Source organism: Petromyzon marinus, chromosome 82 (assembly GCF_048934315.1).
Source record: "Petromyzon marinus isolate PM22_M1 ecotype Great Lakes invasive population chromosome 82, UKy_Petmar_22M1.pri1.0, whole genome shotgun sequence".
In the NCBI taxonomy this organism is placed as follows: Eukaryota; Metazoa; Chordata; class Hyperoartia; order Petromyzontiformes; family Petromyzontidae; genus Petromyzon; species Petromyzon marinus.
Genome location: NC_133747.1, coordinates 4,207,499 through 4,227,432, shown reverse-complemented (window position 1 = coordinate 4,227,432; position 19,934 = coordinate 4,207,499). Strand labels below are relative to the sequence as shown.

At 53.5% G+C, this 19,934-nt stretch overlaps 1 protein-coding gene across 1 annotated transcript in view; it reads left to right on the top strand.

The window, feature by feature from the left end:
- The window catches only part of LOC116938073 (uncharacterized), a 38,635-nt gene that overhangs the window by 8,351 nt on the left and 10,350 nt on the right, over positions 1-19,934 (top strand). Inside the window, exons 2-7 of the mRNA XM_032945246.2 lie at positions 5,458-5,929; positions 7,455-7,908; positions 9,186-9,438; positions 11,506-11,601; positions 11,875-11,946; positions 17,210-17,398. Coding sequence (XP_032801137.2) covers positions 5,458-5,929; positions 7,455-7,908; positions 9,186-9,438; positions 11,506-11,601; positions 11,875-11,946; positions 17,210-17,398 — 1,536 coding nt within the window. The remainder of the gene's footprint in view (positions 1-5,457; positions 5,930-7,454; positions 7,909-9,185; positions 9,439-11,505; positions 11,602-11,874; positions 11,947-17,209; positions 17,399-19,934) is intronic.

Sequence of the window (19,934 nt, the reverse complement as noted above, 5' to 3'; positions counted from 1 at the left end):
GAGTGAACGACTGAACGAGTAAGTGAACGACTAAACGAGTGAATGAACGACTGAACGAGTGAGTGAACGACTAAACGAGTGAATGACCGACTGAACGAGTGAATGAACGACTAAACGAGTGAACGACTGAACGACTAAACGAGTGAGTGAACGACTAAACGAGTGAGTGAATGAACGAGTGAGTGAGTGAACGGGTGAACGACTGAATGAATGAACGACTCAACGAGTGAATGAGTGAGTGAACGACTAAACGAGTGAATGAACGACTGAACGAGTGAGTGAACGACTACACGAGTGAATGAACGACTGAACGAGTGAACGACTGAACGACTAAATGAGCGAGTGAATGGGTGAAAGACTGAACGAGTGAACGACTGAACGAGTGATTGAGTGAACGGGTGAACGAGTGAACAACTAAACGAGTGAACGCGTGAGTGAACGACTAAACGAGTGAATGAACGACTGAACGCGTGATTGAACGAGTGAGTGAACGAATAAACGAGCGAACGACTGAACGAGTGAACGACTGAACGAGTGAGTGAACGAGTGAGTGAACGACTAAACGAGTGAGTGAATGAACGAGTGAGTGAGTGAACGGGTGAACGAGTGAACGACTCAACGAGTGAACGAGTGAGTGAACGACTAAACGAGTGAACGACTAAACGAGTGAGTGAACGACTGAACGAGTGGGTGAACGACTAAACGAGTGAAAGATTAAACGAGTGAACGACTAAACGAGTGAGTGAACGACTGAACGAGTGAGTGAACGACTGAACGAATGAAGGACTGAACGAGTGAGTGAACGCCTAAACGAGTGAATGAACGACTGAACGAGTGAATGAACGACTAAACGAGTGAACGACTGAACGACTAAACGAGTGAGTGAACGGGTGAACGACTGAACGAGTGAGTGAGTGAACGGGTGAACGACTAAACGACTAAACGAGTGAACGAGTGAGTGAACGACTAAACGAGTGAATGAACGACTGAACGCGTGAGTGAACGCGTGAGTGAACGACTAAACGACTGAACGACTATACGAGTGAACGTCTGAACGAGTGAACGACTGAACGAGTGAGTGAACGAGTGAGTGAGTGAACGAGTGATTAAATGAACGACTGAACGAGTGAACGACTGAACGAGTGAACGACTGAACGAATGAACGGGTGAACGACTGAACGAGTGAACGACTGAACGAGTGAGTGAACGACTGAACGAGTGAACGACTAAACGAGTGAACGACTGAACGAGTGAGTGTGTGAACGAGTGAACAACTGAACGAGTGAGTGAGTGAACGAGTGAACGACTGAACGAGTGAGTGAGCGACTGAACGAGTGAACGACTAAACGACTGAACGAGTGCATAAACAACTAAACGACTGAACGAGTGAACGACTGAACGAGTGAGTGAACGGGTGAACGACTGAACGAGTGAACGACTGAACGAGTGAGTGAACGACTGAACGAGTGCGTGAATGACTGAACGAGTGAATGAACGACTAAACGAGTGAGTGAACGACTAAACGAGTGAGTGAATGAACGAGTGAGTGAGTGAACGGGTGAACGACTGAACGAGTGAACGACTGAACGAGTTAACGAGTGAGTCAACGACTAAAAGAGTGAATAAACGACTGAACGAGTGAGTGAACGACTACACGAGTGAATGAACGACTGAACGAGTGAATGAACGACTGAACGACTAAACGAGTGAACGACTGAACGAGTGAGTGAACGACTAAACGAGTGAGTGAACGAGTGAACGACTGAACGACTGAGTGAACGACTAAACGAGTGATTGAACGACTGAACGAGTGAACGACTACACGAGTGAGTGAATGACTGAGCGCGTGAGTGAAGGACTGAACGAATGAAGGACTGAACGAGTGAGTGAACGACTAAACGAGTGAGTGAACGACTGAACGAGGAAGTGAACGACTGAACGAGTGAATGAACGACTAAACGAGTGAACGACTGAACGACTAAACGACTGAACGAGTGAGTGAACGACTAAATGGGTGAATGAACGACTGAACGAGGGAGTGAATGATTAAACGAGTGAATGAACGATTAAACGAGTGAACGACTAAACGAGTAAATGAACGACTGAACGAGTGAATGAACGACTAAACGAGTGAACGACTGAACGACTAAACGACTGAACGAGTGAGTGAACAACTAAACGAGTGAGTGAATGAACGAGTGAGTGAACGGGTGAACGACTGAACGACCCAACGAGTGAACGAGTGAGTGAACGACTAAACGAGTGAATGAACGACTGAACGAGTGAGTGAACGACTAAACGAGTGAGGACTGAACGAGTGAGTGAACGACTAAACGAGTGAGTGAACGACTGAACGAGTGAACGACTGAACGAGTGAGTGAACGACTAAACGAATGAGTGAACGAGTGAAAGACTGAACGAGTGAGTGAACGACTAATCGAGTGAACGACTAAACGAGTAAGTGAACGACTAAACGAGTGAACGACTGAACGAGTGAGTGAACGACTAAACGAGTGAGTGAACGACTGAACGACTGAGTGAACGACTAAACGAGTGAACGACTAAACGATCGAACGACTAAACGAGTAAGTGAACGACTAAACGACTGAACGAGTGAGTGAATGACTGAACGAGTGAATGATCGACTAAACGAGTGAACGACTGAACGACTAAACGACTGAACGAGTGAGTAAACGACTAAACGAGTGAATGAACGACTGAACGAGGGAGTGAACGACTAAACGAGTGAATGAACGATTAAACGAGTGAACAACTGAACGACTAAACGAGTGAATGAACGACTGAACGAGTGAATGAACGACTAAACGAGTGAATGACTGAACGACAAAACGACTGAACGAGTGAGTGAATGACTAAACGAGTGAATGAACGATTAAACGAGTGAACGATTGAACGACTAAACGACTGAACGAGTGAGTGAACGACTGAACGAGTGAATTAACGACTAAACGAGTGAACGACTAAACGACTGAACGAGTGAGTGAACGACTAAACGAGTGAATGAACGACTGAACGAGGGAGTGAACGACTAAACGAGTGAATGAACGATTAAACGAGTGAACGACTGAACGACTAAACTAGTGAATGAACGACTGAACGAGTGAATGAACGACTAAAAGAGTGAACGACTGAACTACTAAACGACTGAACGAGTGAGTGAACGACTAAACGAGTGAGTGAATGAACGAGTGAGTGAACGGGTGAACGACTGAACGAGTGAACGACTCAACGAGTGAACGAGTGAGTGAACGACTAAACGAGTGAATGAACGACTGAACGAGTGAGTGAACGACTACACGAGTGAATGAACGACTGAACGAGTGAATGAACGACTGAACGACTAAACGAGTGAACGACTGAACGAGTGAGTGCATGAACGGGTGAACGACTGAACGAGTGAGTGAGTGAACGACTGAACGAGTGAGTGAACGACTGAACGAGTGAGTGAACGACTGAACGAGTGAACGACTGAACGAGTGAGTGAGTGAACGACTGAACGAGTGAACGAGTGAGAGTGAACGTGTTTACGACTGAACGAATGAACGAGTGCGTGAACGACTGAACGAGTGAACGACTGAACGAGTGAGTGAACGGGTGAACGACTGAACGAATGAACGAGTGAGTGAACGACTGAACGAGTGAGTGAGTGAACGACTGGACGAGTGAGTGAACGACTGAACGAGTGAACGACTGAACAAGTGAGTGAACGACTGAACGAGTGAACGAATGAACGACTGAACGAGTGAACGAATGAACGACTGAACGACTGAGTGAACGACTGAACGATTGAACGACTGAACGAGTGAGTAAACGACTGAACGACTGAACGAGTGAGTGAACGAGTGAACGAGTGAGTGAGTGAACGACTGAACGAGTGAGTGAACGACTGAACGAGTGAGTGAGTGAACGAGTGAACGACTGAACGAGTGAGTGAGTGAACGACTGAGTGAGTGAACGACTGAACGACTGAACGAGTGAGTGATTGAACGACTGAACGACTGAACGACTGAGTGAGTGAACGACTGAACGAGTAGTTGAGTGAATGACTGAATGAGTGAACGACTGACCGACTAAACGAGTGAGTGAGTGAACGACTGAACGAGTGAGTGAACGAGTGAGTGAACGAGTGAGTGAACGACTGAACGAGTGAACGACTGAGTGAGTGAACGACTGAACGAGTGAGTGAGTGAGTGAACGACTGAACGAGTGAGTGAGTGAACGACCGAACGAGTGAGTGAACGACTGAACGAGTGAACGACTGAACGAGTGAGTGAGTGATCGAGTGAACGACTGAGTGAACGACTGAACGAGGGAGTGAGTGAACGACTGAGTGAGTGAACGACTGAACGAGTGAGTGAACGAACGACTGAACGACTGAATGAGTGATCGACTGAACGAGTGAACGACTGAACGAGTGAGTGAGTGAACGAGTGAACGATTGAGTGAACAACTGAACGAGTGAGTGAGTGAACGACTGAACGACTAAACGAGTGAACGACTGAACGACTGAGTGAACGACTGAACGAGTGAACGAGTGAACGACTGAACGACTGAGTGAGTGAACGACTGAACGACTAAACGAGTGAACGACTGAACGACTGACTGAACGACTGAACGAGTGAACGACTGAGTGAGTGAACGACTGAACGACTAAACGACTGACCGACTGAACGAGTGAGTGAGTGAACGACTGAACGTCTGAACGAGTGAACGACTGAACGAGTGAGTGAACGAGTGAGTGAACGACTGAACGAGTGAGTGAGTGAACGGTTGAACGACTGAACGACTAAACGAGTGAACGAGTTAGTGAACGACTGAACGAGTGAGTGAGTGTTTGAACGACTGAACGCGTGAGTGAACGGGTGAACGACTGAACGAGTGAACGACTGAACGAGTGAGTGAACGACTGAACGAGTGAGTGAGCAAACGACTGAATGAGTGATCGACTGAACGACTGAACGAGTGAGTGAGTGAACGACTGAACGAGTGAGTGAACGAGTGAGTGAACGACTGAACGAGTGAGTGAACGGGTGAACGACTGAACAACTAAACGAGTGAACGAGTGAGTGAACGACTGAACGAGTGAGTAAGTGAACGACTGAACGCGTGAGTGAACGAGTGAACGACTGAACGAGTGAGTGAGTGAACGACTGAACGTCTGAACGAGTGAATGAGTGATGGACTGAACGAGTGAACGACTGAACGAGTGAGTGAACAAGTGAACGAGTGAGTGAACGACTGAGTGAGTGAATGACTGAACGAGTGAACGACTGAGTGAGTGAACGACTGAACGAGTGAGTGAACGACTGAACGAGTGAACCACTAAACGAGTGAACGACTGAACGAGTGAGTGAACGACTGAACGAGTGAACGACTAAACGAGTGAACGACTGAACGACTGAGTGAGTGAACGAACAACCGGAACCTTCTCCACAGATGCCGCTGCCGTCTCCTCCCCCGTCGCCCCTCCTCCCCGCGCGTCACCGCGGGGGCGTGGCCTCCTGGGGCGCCTCCAGAGCCCCCTGGCGCGCGGCCAACCCCAGGGGCGTGGCCAGAGGGGTGCCCGGGGGCGCGGTCGCTCCCGGGGGCGTGGCCAGAGCGGTGCCCGGGGGCGTGGCCGCCGCCGAAACCGGGGGCGGGCGTCTCGGGGGCGCTTCCAGGGGAGGTGCCGGGGGCGTGGCCGCCGGCGCGGCCGCTCATCCCGCGGGGGGCGTGGCGTGGACGGGCCACGCCCCCCGCCTGTCACGTGCCCGGGCGGTGTTGACGGCGCTGATGATCGCCGTCCCGTGGACGATGCTGGCGATGAGTTGGAGTCAGGGCGATGGTGGAGGGGTCGGCGGTGGTGGTGGTGGTGGCGGCGGTGGCTACGGCTCCTCAACACTGCCGCGGCCTGCCGCTCACCACGCCGGTGAGTGGTGGTGGGGGGTGGGGGGGGTAGGGGAGGAGGTCGGTTAACTCACTCAGTCACTCAGTCAGTCGCTCAGTCAGTCAGTCACTCAGTCACTCACTCAGTCAGTCAGTCAGTCACTCAGTCACTCAGCCACTCACTCAGTCACTCAGCCACTCACTCAGTCACTCACTCACACACTCAGTCACTCAGTCACTCAGCCACTCACCGACTCACTCACTCACCCACCCACTCATCCACTCACTCACTCACCCACTCACTCAGTCACTCACCCACCCACTCGCTCACTCACCCACCCACTCACTCACCCACTCACTCACCCACTCACTCATTCACGCACCCACCCATTCACTCACCCACTCACTCACCCACCCACTCACCCACTCACCCACCCACTCACCCACCCACTCACTCACCGACTCACTCACCCACTGTGTGAATGCTGCTGCTGATGATGATACCACTACTGATGATGATGATACTTCTACTGATGATGCTGCTGATGATGATGATACTGCTACTGATGATGATGATACTACTACTGATGATGCTGCTGATGATGATACTTCTACTGATGATGATGATACTTCTACTGATGATGATGATGATACTACTACTGATGATGCTGCTGATGATGATGATACTGCTACTGATGATGATGATGATACTACTACTGATGATGCTGATGATGATGATACTTCTACTGATGATGATGATACTTCTACTGATGATGATGATACTACTACTGATGATGCTGCTGATGATGATGATACTGCTACTGATGATGATGATACTACTACTGATGATGCTGCTGATGATGATACTGCTACTGATGATGATGCTGATGATGATGATACTGCTACTGATGATGATGATGCTGATAATACCACTATTGATGGTGATGATGATACTGCTACTGATGATGATGATGATACTACTACTGATGATGATGATACTACTGATGATGATGATACTACTGATGATGATGATACTACTACTACTGATGATGATGATGCTGATGATGATGATACTACTGATGATGATGATGATGATACTACTGATGATGATACTACTACTGATGATGATGCTGATGATGATGATGCTGATGATGATGATGCTGCTGATGATGATGATGCTGATGATGCTGCTGCTGATGATGATGCTGATGATGCTGCTGATGCTGATGATGCTGATGATGATGCTGATGATGATGCTGATGCTGATGATGCTGATGATGATGATGATGCTGATGATGATGCTGACGATACTTCTACTACTGATGATGATGCTGATGATGACGCTGATGATGCTGATGATGATGCTGATGATGATGCTGATGATGATGATTATGCTGCTGATGATGATGATGCTGATGATGATGCTGATGATGATGCTGCTGATGATGATGCTGATGATGATGCTGATGATGATGATGCTGCTGCTGATGATGCTGATGATGATGCTGATGATGATGCTGATGATGATGCTGATGATGATGCTGCTGATGATATTCTCTCCATGACAGACGACATCGTCACGTCAGTGCCGCAGCACGTTCGCCACCATCATCATCAGCAGCCAGCATCATCATCATCAGCAGCAGCATCATCAGCAGCAGCAGCAGCATCATCATCAGCAGCAGCAGCAGCGCCCTGTCAATTCCCGACCTCTGGCAATGCTGCTGCTGATGATGATTCTGCTGCTGATGATGCTGACGATGCTGCTGCTGATGATGATGCTGCTGATGATGCTGCTGCTGCTGATGCTGCTGCTGGATTCTTGACAAGGAGAATCAAGAAGCGGAAAGCGCTGAAAGAGCTTTTCATGCGAATGCGCTATCCTGTCGCTGATGATGATGATGCTGCTGATGATGATGATGATGGCGGTTATGCTGAGGACGAGGCCGCTGATGGCGATGATGATGATGATGTTGACGATGGTGAAGGGGGATATGGACAGAATCGGCTACACAGGCACAGGTAAGTGGGTGGGTGAGTGGGTGGGTGAGTGGGTGAGTGAGTGAGTGGGTGGGTGAGTGGGTGGGTGAGTGAGTGGGTGAGTGAGTTGGTGGGTGATTGGGTGGGTGAGTGAGTGGGTGGGTTGGTGAGTGGGTGAGTGAGTGAGTGAGTGGATGGGTGAGTGGGTGAGTTAGTGAGTGGGTGGGTTGGTGAGTGGGTGAGTGAGTGAATGAGTGAGTGCGTGAGTGAGTGGGTGAGTGGGTGAGTGGGTGAGTGAGTGAGTGAGTGGGTGAGTGAGTGGGTGAGTGAGTGACTGAGTGAGTGACTGAGTGAGTGGATGGGTGACTGAGTGACTGAGTGTGTGACTGAGTGAGTGACTGAGTGAGTGACTGACTGAGTGAGTGACTTAGTACGTAAGGTAGGTGAGTGAATGTCTAAGCGGCTTAGTGGCTACCACTGGATCCATCACTGACAACCACCATCACCGATGCCAATACAACCACCGCTAACCGCTAACAACCAATGCCACCGCTGCTACCGCTGATTCCATACAAAAGTTGATTGCGTACAACCAATACCACCGCTGATACCACTCCGCTGATACCGCTGATTCCATACAACCAAAACCACCGCTGATACCACTCCGCTGATTCCGCTGATACCGCTGATACCACACCACCGCTGATTCCGCTGATACCACACCACCGCTGATACCGCTGATACCGCTGATACCACACCACCGCTGATTCCGCTGATTCCATACAACCAAAACCACCGCTGATACCACTCTGCTGATACCTCTCCGCTGATACCGCTGATTCCATACAACCAAAACCACCGCTGATACCTCTCCGCTGATACCTCTTCGCTGCTACCGCTGATTCCATACAACCAAAACCACCGCTGATACCACTCCGCTGATACCTCTCCGCTGATACCGCTGATTCCATACAACCAAAACCACCGCTGATACCACTCCGCTGATACCTCTCCGCTGATACCGCTGATTCCATACAACCAAAACCACCGCTGATACCACTCCGCTGATACCACACCTCTTCGCTGATACCGCTGATTCCATACAACCAAAACCACCGCTGATACCACTCCGCTGATACCTCTCCGCTGCTACCGCTGATTCCATACAACCAAAACCACCGCTGATACCACTCCGCTGATACCTCTCCGCTGATACCGCTGATACCGCTGATACCGCTGATACCACACCACCGCTGATTCCGCTGATTACGCTGATAACACACCACCGCTGATTCCTACCGCTGATGCCTCTCCCCCAGGCGCAGCTGGTCCCACTGGAATCCGCGTCTGCCGGTGATCTTTGCCGTGACCCCCACGTACGCCCGCGCCGTGCAGAAGGCGGAGCTGACCCGTCTCTCCCACACCCTGGCGCTGGTGCCCAACCTCCACTGGCTGGTGGTGGAGGATGCCGAGTCGCCGACCCAGCTCGTCAAACACCTCCTCAGCAGGGCCGCGAGGCGCCTGCCGCTCACTCACCTCTACGTGGAGACGCCTCCACATTACAGGCTCATGGTGGGGGGTGGTGGGGGTGGGGGGGGGTGTGGGTGGGGGGTGGGGGGGGTGGGGGGGGGGTGGGGGGGTGGGTGGGGGTGTGGGTGAGTGGGTGGGTGGGTGGGTGAGTGGGTGAGTAGGTGAGTGAGTGAGTGAGTAGGTGAGTGAGTGAGTGGGTGAGTGGGTGAGTGAGTGAGTGAGTAGGTGAGTGAGTGAGTGAGTGGGCGAGTGGGTGGGTGAGTGAGTGAGTGAGTAGGTGAGTGAGTGAGTAGGTGAGTGAGTGAGTGAGTGGGCGAGTGGGTGGGTGAGTGAGTGAGTGAGTAGGTGAGTGAGTGAGTAGGTGAGTGAGTGGGTGAGTGAGTGGGTGAGTGGGTGGGTGGGTGAGTGGGTGGGTGGGTGGGTGAGTGGGTGGGTGGGTGGGTGAGTGAGTGGGTGAGTGAGTGAGTGGGTGGGTGAGTGGGTGGGGGTGTGGGTGGGTGGGTGAGTGAGTGAGTGAGTGGGTGGGTGAGTGAGTGAGTGGGTGGGTGAGTGAGTGAGTGGGTGAGTGAGTGAGTGAGTGGGTGGGTGGGTGAGTGGGTGAGTGGGTGAGTGGGTGGGTGAGTGAGTGGGTGAGTGAGTGAGTGGGTGAGTGGGTGAGTGGGTGAGTGAGTTGGGTGGGTGAGTGAGTGAGTGGGTGAGTGAGTGAGTGAGTGGGTGGGTGGGTGAGTGGGTGAGTGGGTGAGTGGGTGGGTGAGTGAGTGGGTGAGTGAGTGAGTGGGTGAGTGGGTGAGTGGGTGAGTGAGTTGGGTGGGTGAGTGAGTGGGTGAGTGAGTGAGTGGGTGGGTGAGTGAGTGAGTGGGTGAGTGAGTGGGTGAGTGAGTGAGTGAGTGGGTGAGTGGGTGAGTGAGTGGGTGAGTGGGTGAGTGAGTGAGTGGGTGGGTGGGTGAGTGGGTGAGTGAGTGGGTGGGTGGGTGAGTGAGTGAGTTGGGTGGGTGAGCGAGTGAGTGGGTGAGGGGGTGGGTGGGTGAGTGGGTGAGTGAGTGAGTGAGTGGGTGGGTGAGTGAGTGGGTGGGTGGGTGGGTGAGTGGGTGGGTGGGTGAGTGGGTGAGGGGGTGAGTGAGTGAGTGGGTGGGTGGGTGAGTGAGTGAGTGGGTGGGTGAGCGAGTAAGTTAATGAATGAGTGAGTGATACTACCACTGCTACCACCACCACCATCAGCGCAGCGACTGACACCACCACCACCACTACAACCACCACCACAACCACCACTACAACCACCACAACCATCATCACCACCACTACCACCACCATCAACCACCACCACCATCACCACCACCACAACCACCACCACCACCACCGCCACCACCACCACCACAACCATCACCATCACCACTACCACCACTACCACTACCACCACTACAACCACTACCACTACAACCACCACCACCACCATCTCAGCGACTGACACCACCGCCACCGCTCCAGGCCAACAGGAGCCACCACCACAACCATCACCATCAACACCACCACCACTACCACCATCACCACCATCACCACTACAACCACCACCACTACCACCACCACCACCATCTCAGCGACTGACACCACCACCACCACCACTACCACCACCACCGCCATCTCAGCGACTGACACCACCACCACCACCACTACCACCACCACCGCCATCTCAGCGACTGACACCACCACCACCACCACTACCACCACCACCACTACCACCATCACCACCATCACCACTACAACCACCACTGACACCACCACCACCACCATCTCAGCGACTGACACCACCACCGCCACCGCTCCAGGCCAACAGGAGCCACCACCACAACCATCACCATCAACACCACCACCACTACCACCATCACCACCATCACCAACACCATCACCACCACTGACACCACCACCACCGCCATCTCAGCGACTGACACCACCACCACCACCACCGCTCCAGGCCAACAGGAGCCACCACCACAACCATCACCATCAACACCACCACCACTACCACCACCACTACAACCACCATCACCACCACTACCACCATCACCACCACCACCATCTCAGCGACTGACACCACCGCCACCACCGCTCCAGGCCAACAGGAGCCACCTTCGCTTCCCGCGGGGAACTCTTCAGCGCAACGCCGCCCTCAAGTGGCTGCGGGACGTCTACGGCAGCTTCAACTCGTCAGCAGCCTCCTCCTCATCAGCAGGCCCGCCGCCGGCGCCCTCGTCGTCGGGAGGAGGTGGAGGAGGTGGAGGAGGAGGTGGAGGAGGAGGAGGTGGAGGAGGAGGTGGAGGAGGAGGAGGTGGAGGAGGAGGTGGAGGAGGTGGAGGAGGAGGGGCTTCGTCTTCTTCTTCTTCATCATCCTCGTCGTCGGCGACGACTGGGGCTTCGTCTTCGTCAACATCATCAGCGGCTGGGGCTTCGTCTTCATCGGCGTCGTCAGCGGCGTCCGCTGAGCCGCCCCCGCCCGATGGAGTCGTCTACTTTGCTGACGATGACAACACCTACAGCCTGGATGTGTTCAGAGAGGTGTGTGTCTGTGTGTGTGTCTGTGTGTGTGTGTCTGTGTGTATGTCTGTGTGTGTCTGTGTGTGTGTGTGTCTGTGTGTGTGTGTGTCTGTGTGTGTCTGTGTGTGTTTCTGTGTGTGTGTCTGTGTGTGTGTATGTGTGTGCGTGTGTGTGTCTGTGTGTGTGTCTGTGTGTGTGTGTGTTTAATTCGTGGTTTGCTGAGGAGATGGAGTCTGCCTCAGTGGCCCGTGATCACAAATCTCTATTTAACTCCATCAAAAAAGTAACCTGCAGCGCCACACCTATTACCATCATTAGGGGAAAAAACGGTGATCCAATCTCCGACCCCCAGGAACAGGTTCGCAGATTTGCTGAGCATTTCTGTGAGGTCCTGGGGGAGGGGAAATCCCTCAGCCAGGAAAACATCGTGGCATAAAGTGAGGATGATCCTGCTGAGGCTGCGGTGCCTCAAATATTGGAAGAAGTCACCCCCTGTGAGTGGCTGGCTGAGGTGCCATCTGCTGAGGAAGTATTGAAGGCGATCCGGAGTCTGAGACCAGGAAAGGCAGCAGGCAGAGATGATCTCCCAAGCGAAATGCTGAGGGAGGGTGGCGTTTGTGCACAGACTGCCCTATTTGACATCATAACAACAGTCTGGACCACTGGACGGGTTCCGCAGGATTGGAAGGATGCCCTGGTGGTCCCCCTTTTTAAGAAGGGGGACCGCACAGACTGTAACAACTACAAGGGCATCTCACTCGTCAGTGTGCCGGGAAAGGTCCTGGCAAGGATTATTCAGCATCGCCTTGCCAGGCAAGCTGAGGAGAGGCTTGCGGAGCCCCAATGCGGTTTCAGGAAAGGGCGGTCCTGCACAGATGCCATATTTTCTGTCCGTCTGCTACAGCAGAGGTGTAGGGAATTCCAACAAGACCTACATCTCTGCTTTATTGACCTGGTCAAGGCCTATGATACCATCAGTAGGCCTGGGCTCTGGGTCGTTCTTCGTGCTTTTGGAGTACCTAACCCTCTGCTCACGATCATTAAGGACCTTCATGATGGTGAGCGGGCCCGGGTAAAACTACGTGGCCGGGAGTCAGAGCCATTCCCTGTACACCTTGGGGTGCGACAGGGATGTCCTCTGGCTCCCACATTATTTAACATCTATTTTGACCACGTAGTTCGTGAAGCCTTCAATAGCTGTACCGGGGGAATCTCCATATGGTACAGATATAATGGGAGGCTAATCGATGCCCGGGTGCGGTCAAGGGATGGCTCCCTATTGCTCAACCACGTTATGTATGCTGATGATTTGGTAATAGCTGCTCAGTCAGAGGAGGAGTTGGAGACGCTGCTGCTGAGACTGGAGCGTGCCACTAAGAGGTGGGGCCTTACCATCAGCCCCACCAAAACTAAGCACCTGCCTGGGTATTTTGTACCATCGGACACTCCACCCCCACAACTCCCAATCGGTGATGAGGCAGTTGTGGAGAGAGTGGAGAGTTTCCCCATACCTGGGCAGTGTGCTTATGACTGGCTCCAGTTTAACAGCAGAGGTCTCACTCCGAATCAGTCGAGCGGCAATATCTTTTCATCGGTTGCGTAACGCTGTGTGGAAGCTACCTGGTCTGTCGCTCCGCACTAAGCTTGAGGTCTTCCCGGCCACGGTCATTCCCTCCCTTCTCTACGCTTGCGAAACGTGGACCCCCCTAATGGAACATCTCCGGTTAGAAACATTTAGACTGGCCTGCCTACGATCCATCCTGGGTTTACCAGCTGGCTGGATTGTGTGAGGAGCTCACAAATCCTTGAAAGATCTGGGCAAGGTCCCATCGGTGAGCTCCTCCGGCGGGCAAGGCTGCGATGGCTGGGTCATGTAGCCCGCATGCCCAGCCACCGCATGCCGAAACAGCTTTTGTTCGGCCGGATCGAGGGGGCTAAACGGGCGCGGCACGGGCTAGAGAAGAGATGGAGTGATGTGGTACAGGAGGACGTGGAGCTGAGTGGACTTGCTGATGACCGGTACCAGCAGTGTCAAGATCGCCTTCTGTGGAGGAGGCTCGTGAAGGACGCTACTGGGCAGTTGGAGGCAGTCGCCCTCCAACAACAACGGAGGGCGGAGGAGCGACGCTCACAACAACGAGCGGAGTGCCGGGTGGCTAGGGCACAGCAGGTTGGCACAGTAGGGGGCACAGGTGGTGCATCAGCCACTCATCTCAGTCAGTCGACCCGTGGCACCTGCTGGGTCTGCCCCGTGACCTCCTGGTGCACCTAGCCTGGCACAGTAGGGGGCACAGGTGGTGCATCAGCCAGTCATCTCAGTGATCTCAGTCAGTCGACCCGTGGCACCTGCTGGGTCTGCCCCGTGACCTCCTGCCAGCGGGCGTTCGACTCTTCACGTGGCCTCAAGGTGCACATAGCCTGGCACAAGCGTCGTGGTGACGTCACCGCCACTTAGTGGCGAATGGCGGTTGTTGTTGTTGGTGTTGTTGTGTGTGTGTCTGTCTGTGTGTGTGTGTCTGTGTGTGTGTGTCTGTGTGTGTGTGTGTCTTGTGTGTGTGTGTGTCTGTGTGAGTGTCTGTGTGTGTGTGTCTGTGTGTGTGTGTATGTCTGTGTGTGTCTGTGTGTGTCTGTGTGTGGTGGTCCTGCTTTTTAAGAAGGGGGACCGCACAGACTGTAACAACTACAGGGGCATCTCACTCCTCAGTGTGCCGGAAAAGGTCCTGGAAAGGATTATTCAGCATCGCCTTGCCAGGCACGCTGAGGAGAGGCTTGCGGAGCCCCAATGCGGTTTCAGGAAAGGGCGGTCCTGCACAGATGCCATCTTTTCTGTCCGTCTGCTGCAGCAGAGGTGTAGGGAATTCCAACAAGACCTACATCTCTGCTTTATTGACCTGGTCAAGGTCTATGATACCATCAGTAGGCCTGGGCTCTGGGTTGTTCTTCGTGCTTTTGGAGTACCTGACCCTCTGCTCACGATCATTAAGGACCTTCATGATGGTGAGCGGGCCCAGGTAAAACTACGTGGCCGGGAGTCAGAGCCATTCCCTGTACACCTTGGGGTGCGACAGGGATGTCCTCTGGCTCCCACATTATTTAACATCTATTTTGACCACGTAGTTCGTGAAGCCTTCAATAGCTGTACCGGCGGAATCTCCATATGGTACAGATATAATGGGAGGCTGATCGATGCCCGGGTGCGGTCAAGGGATGGCTCCCTATTGCTCAACCACGTTATGTATGCTGATGATTTGGTAATAGCTGCTCATTCAGAGGAGGAGTTGGAGACGCTGCTGCTGAGACTGGAGCGTGCCACTAAGAGATGGGGCCTTACCATCAACCCCACCAAAACTAAGCACCTGCCTGGGTATTTTGCACCATCGGACACTCCACTCCCACAACTCCCAATCGGTGATGGGGCAGTTGTGGAGAGAGTGGAGAGTTTCCTATACCTGGGCAGTGTGCTTATGACCGGCTCCAGTTTAACAGCAGAGGTCTCACTCCGATTCAGTCGAGCGGCAATATCTTTTCATCGGTTGCGTAACGCTGTGTGGAAGCTACCTGGTCTGTCGCTCCGCACTAAGCTTCAGGTCTTCTCGGCCACGGTCATTCCCTCCCTGCTCTACGCTTGCGAAACGTGGACCCCCCTAATGGAACATCTTCGCCGGTTAGAAACATTTAGGCTGACCTGCCTACGATCCATCCTGGGTTTAACCAGACTGAATTGTGTGAGGAGCTCACAAATCCTTGAAAGATCTGGGCAAGGTCCCATCGGTGAGCTCCTCCGGCAGGCAAGGCTGCGTTGGCTGGGTCATGTAGCCCGCATGCCCAGCCACCGCATGCCGAAACAGCTTTTGTTCGGCCGGATTGAGGGGGCTAAACGGGCACGGCACGGGCTAGAGAAGAGATGGAGTGATGTGGTACAGGAGGACGTGGAGCTGAGTGGACTTGCCGATGACCGGTACCAGCGGTGTCAAGATCGGCCTCTGTGGAGGAGGCTCGTGAAGGACGCTGCTACTGGGCAGTTGGAGGCAGTCGCCCTCCAACAACAACGGAGGGCGGAGGAGCGACGCTCAGAACAACGAGCGGAGCGCCGGGTGGCTAAAGCACAGCAGGTTGGCACAGTAGGGGGCACAGGTGGTGCATCAGCCAGTCATCTCAGTCAGTCGACCCGTGGCACCTGGGTCTGCCCCGTGACCTCCTGCCAGCGGGCGTTCAACACTTCACGTGATAGCCTCAGGGTGCACATAGCCTGGCACAAGCGTCGTGGTGACGTCACCGCCACTTAGTGGCTGTTGTTGTGTCTGTGTGTGTGTTAGTCTGTGTCTGTGTGTGTCTGTGTGTGTCTGTGTGTGTGTCTGTGTGTCTGTGTGGTCTCTGTGTGTGTCTGTGTCTGTGTGTCTGTGTTTGTGTGTTTTTGGTGGATGTGTGCCTATACCTGACTATCACCACCACCCCCCACCCCCCCCCACCAGATGCGCTCCACCCTCACGGTGTCTGTGTGTGTGTCAGTCTGTGTCTGTGTGTCTCTGTCTGTGTGTCTGTGTGTGTGTGTCTGTATGTGTGTGTGTGTGTATGTTTGTGTAAAGGGGAGCGACAGTGTAGCGGTTAGCGCTACGCTGCGCTATGAACCTGGCGACCCGGGTTCGATTCCCGCTCACGGCCAACACCAGTGACGATTATCTGAACCGGTCCTGGGCCTCCCCTAGGTCGACTCAGCCTCAAATGAGTACCTGGTGCGGTGTGTAGTAAACATCGCCACTGGGGAGACAAAGGCGGTCGGGCGTGGTGCTGGCCACCCACCCCCTCGTGTACCGTTCCGGCCTTCATAAGTGCTCGCTAGCAGTACTTGCCCCTACAGTCTGTTAAGACTATATGGGGGATCTTTGTTTATATTTTGTGTGTCTGTGTGTGTCTGTATGTGTATGTATGTGTCTGTGTGTGTCTGTGTGTGTGTCTGTGTGTGTCTGTGTGTGTATGTATGTGTCTGTGTGTGTCTGTGTGTGTCTGTGTGTGTCTGTGTGTGTATGTATGTGTCTGTGTGTGTCTGTGTGTGTGTCTGTGTGTGTGTCTGTGTGTGTGTGTGTCTGTGTGTGTGTCTGTGTGTGTGTGTGTCTGTGTGTGTGTGTGTCTGTGTGTGTGTGTCTGTGTGTGTGTCTGTGTGTGTGTCTGTTTGGTCTGTGTGTGTGTCTGTGTGTGTGTCTGTGTGTCTCTGTGTGTGTGTCTGTGTTTGTGTGTTTTTGGTGGATGTGTGCCTATGCCTGACTATCACCACCATCCCCACCAGATGCGCTCCACCCTCACGGTGTCCGTGTGGCCCGTGGCGTTTGTGGGAGGGCTCCGTTTTGAGTCACCCGCGGTGGGCGCGGACGGCCGAGTCCACGGTTGGCGCACCGTCTTTGATCCCCGGAGGCCCTTCGCGATAGACATGGCCGGCTTCGCCATCAACCTGCGCCTGCTGTTAGACAAACCCGACGTGAGTGGGACACGGGGCTAGAGAGAGACGCAGAGAGAGACACAGAGAGAGAGAGACTGGGCTAGAGAGACACGGGGCTAGGGAGAGACGCAGAGAGAGAGAGAGACTGGGCTAGAGAGACACGGGGCTAGGGAGAGACACACAGAGAGAGAGACACACAGACACACAGAGACACAGAGAGAGAGAGAGACACAGACACACACAGAGACACACAGACACACACAGACACACAGAGAGACACAGAGACACACAGAGAGACACACAGAGAGACACGGCCGAGTCCACGGTTGGCGCACCGTCTTTGATCCCCGGAGGCCCTTCGCGATAGACATGGCCGGCTTCGCCATCAACCTGCGCCTGCTGTTAGACAAACCCGACGTGAGTGGGACACGGGGCTAGGGAGAGACGCAGAGAGAGAGAGACACAGAGAGAGAGAGAGAGACACGGGGCTAGAGAGAGACACAGAGAGAGAGAGAGACACACAGAGAGAGAGAGACACAGACACACAGAGAGACACACAGAGAGACACAGACACACACAAACACACAGAGACACACAGAGACACACAGAGAGAGACACAGACACACACAGACAAACAGACACACAGAGAGAGACACAGAGAGAGACACACAGACACTCAGAGACACAGCCACAGAGAGACACACAGAGACACGGCCGAGTCCACGGTTGGCGCACCGTCTTTGATCCCCGGAGGCCCTTCGCGATAGACATGGCCGGCTTCGCCGTCAACCTGCGCCTGCTGTTAGACAAACCCGACGTGAGTGGGACACGGGGCTAGAGAGACACGGGGCTAGGGAGAGACACAGAGAGATAGAGAGAGACACGGGGCTAGAGAGAGACGCAGAGAGAGAGACACACAGAGAAAGAGAGACACACGGGGCTAGAGAGAGACGCAGAGAGAGAGAGAGACTGGGCTAGAGAGACACCGGGGCTAGAGAGAGACACACAGAGAGAGAGACAGACACACAGAGACACACAGAGAGAGAGACACAGACACACACAGAGACACACAGACACACACAGAGAGACACACAGACACACAGAGACACACAGAGAGAGAGACACAGACACACAGAGACACACAGACACACAGAGAGACACAGACACACACAGACACACAGAGACACAGAGAGACACACAGAGAGAGACACAGAGAGACAGAGAGAGACACAGACACACAGAGAGACACAGACACACACAGACACACAGAGACACACAGACAGACACACACAGACACACAGAGACACACAGACACTCAGAGATACAGACACACAGAGAGACACGGCCGAGTCCACGGTTGGCGCACCGTCTTTGATCCCCGGAGGCCCTTCGCGATAGACATGGCCGGCTTCGCCATCAACCTGCGCCTGCTGTTAGACAAACCCGACGTGAGTGGGACACGGGGCTAGAGAGACACGGGGCTAGGGAGAGACACACAGAGAGAGAGAGACACACGGGGCTAGAGAGAGACACACAGAGAGAGAGAGACACACGGGGCTAGAGAGAGACACACAGAGAGAAAGAGAGACACACGGGGCTAGAGAGAGACGCAGAGAGAGAGAGAGACTGGGCTAGAGAGACACGGGGCTAGAGAGAGACACAGAGAGAGAGAGACAGACACACAGAGACACACAGAGAGAGAGACACAGACACACACAGAGACACACAGACACACACAGAGAGACACACAGACACACAGAGACACACAGAGAGAGAGACACAGACACACAGAGACACACAGACACACAGAGAGACACAGACACACACAGACACACAGAGACACAGAGAGACACACAGAGAGAGACACAGAGAGACAGAGAGAGACACAGACACACAGAGAGACACAGACACACACAGACACACAGAGACACACAGACAGACACACACAGACACACAGAGACACACAGACACTCAGAGACACAGACACACAGAGAGACACGGCCGAGTCCACCGCTGCTCCACCGTCTTTGATCCCCGGAGGCCCTTCGCGATAGACATGGCCGGCTTCGCCATCAACCTGCGCCTGCTGTTAGACAAACCCGACGTGAGTGGGACACGGGGCTAGGGAGAGACGCAGAGAGAGAGAGACAGAGAGAGAGAGACACGGGGCTAGAGAGAGACACAGAGAGAGAGAGAGACACACAGAGAGAGAGAGAGACACAGACACACAGAGAGACACACAGAGAGACACAGACACACACAAACACACAGAGACACACAGAGACACACAGAGAGAGACACAGACACACACAGACACACAGAGACACACAGACAGACACACACAGACACACAGAGACACACAGACACTCAGAGATACAGACACACAGAGAGACACGGCCGAGTCCACGGTTGGCGCACCGTCTTTGATCCCCGGAGGCCCTTCGCGATAGACATGGCCGGCTTCGCCATCAACCTGCGCCTGCTGTTAGACAAACCCGACGTGAGTGGGACACGGGGCTAGAGAGACACGGGGCTAGGGAGAGACACAGAGAGATAGAGAGACACACGGGGCTAG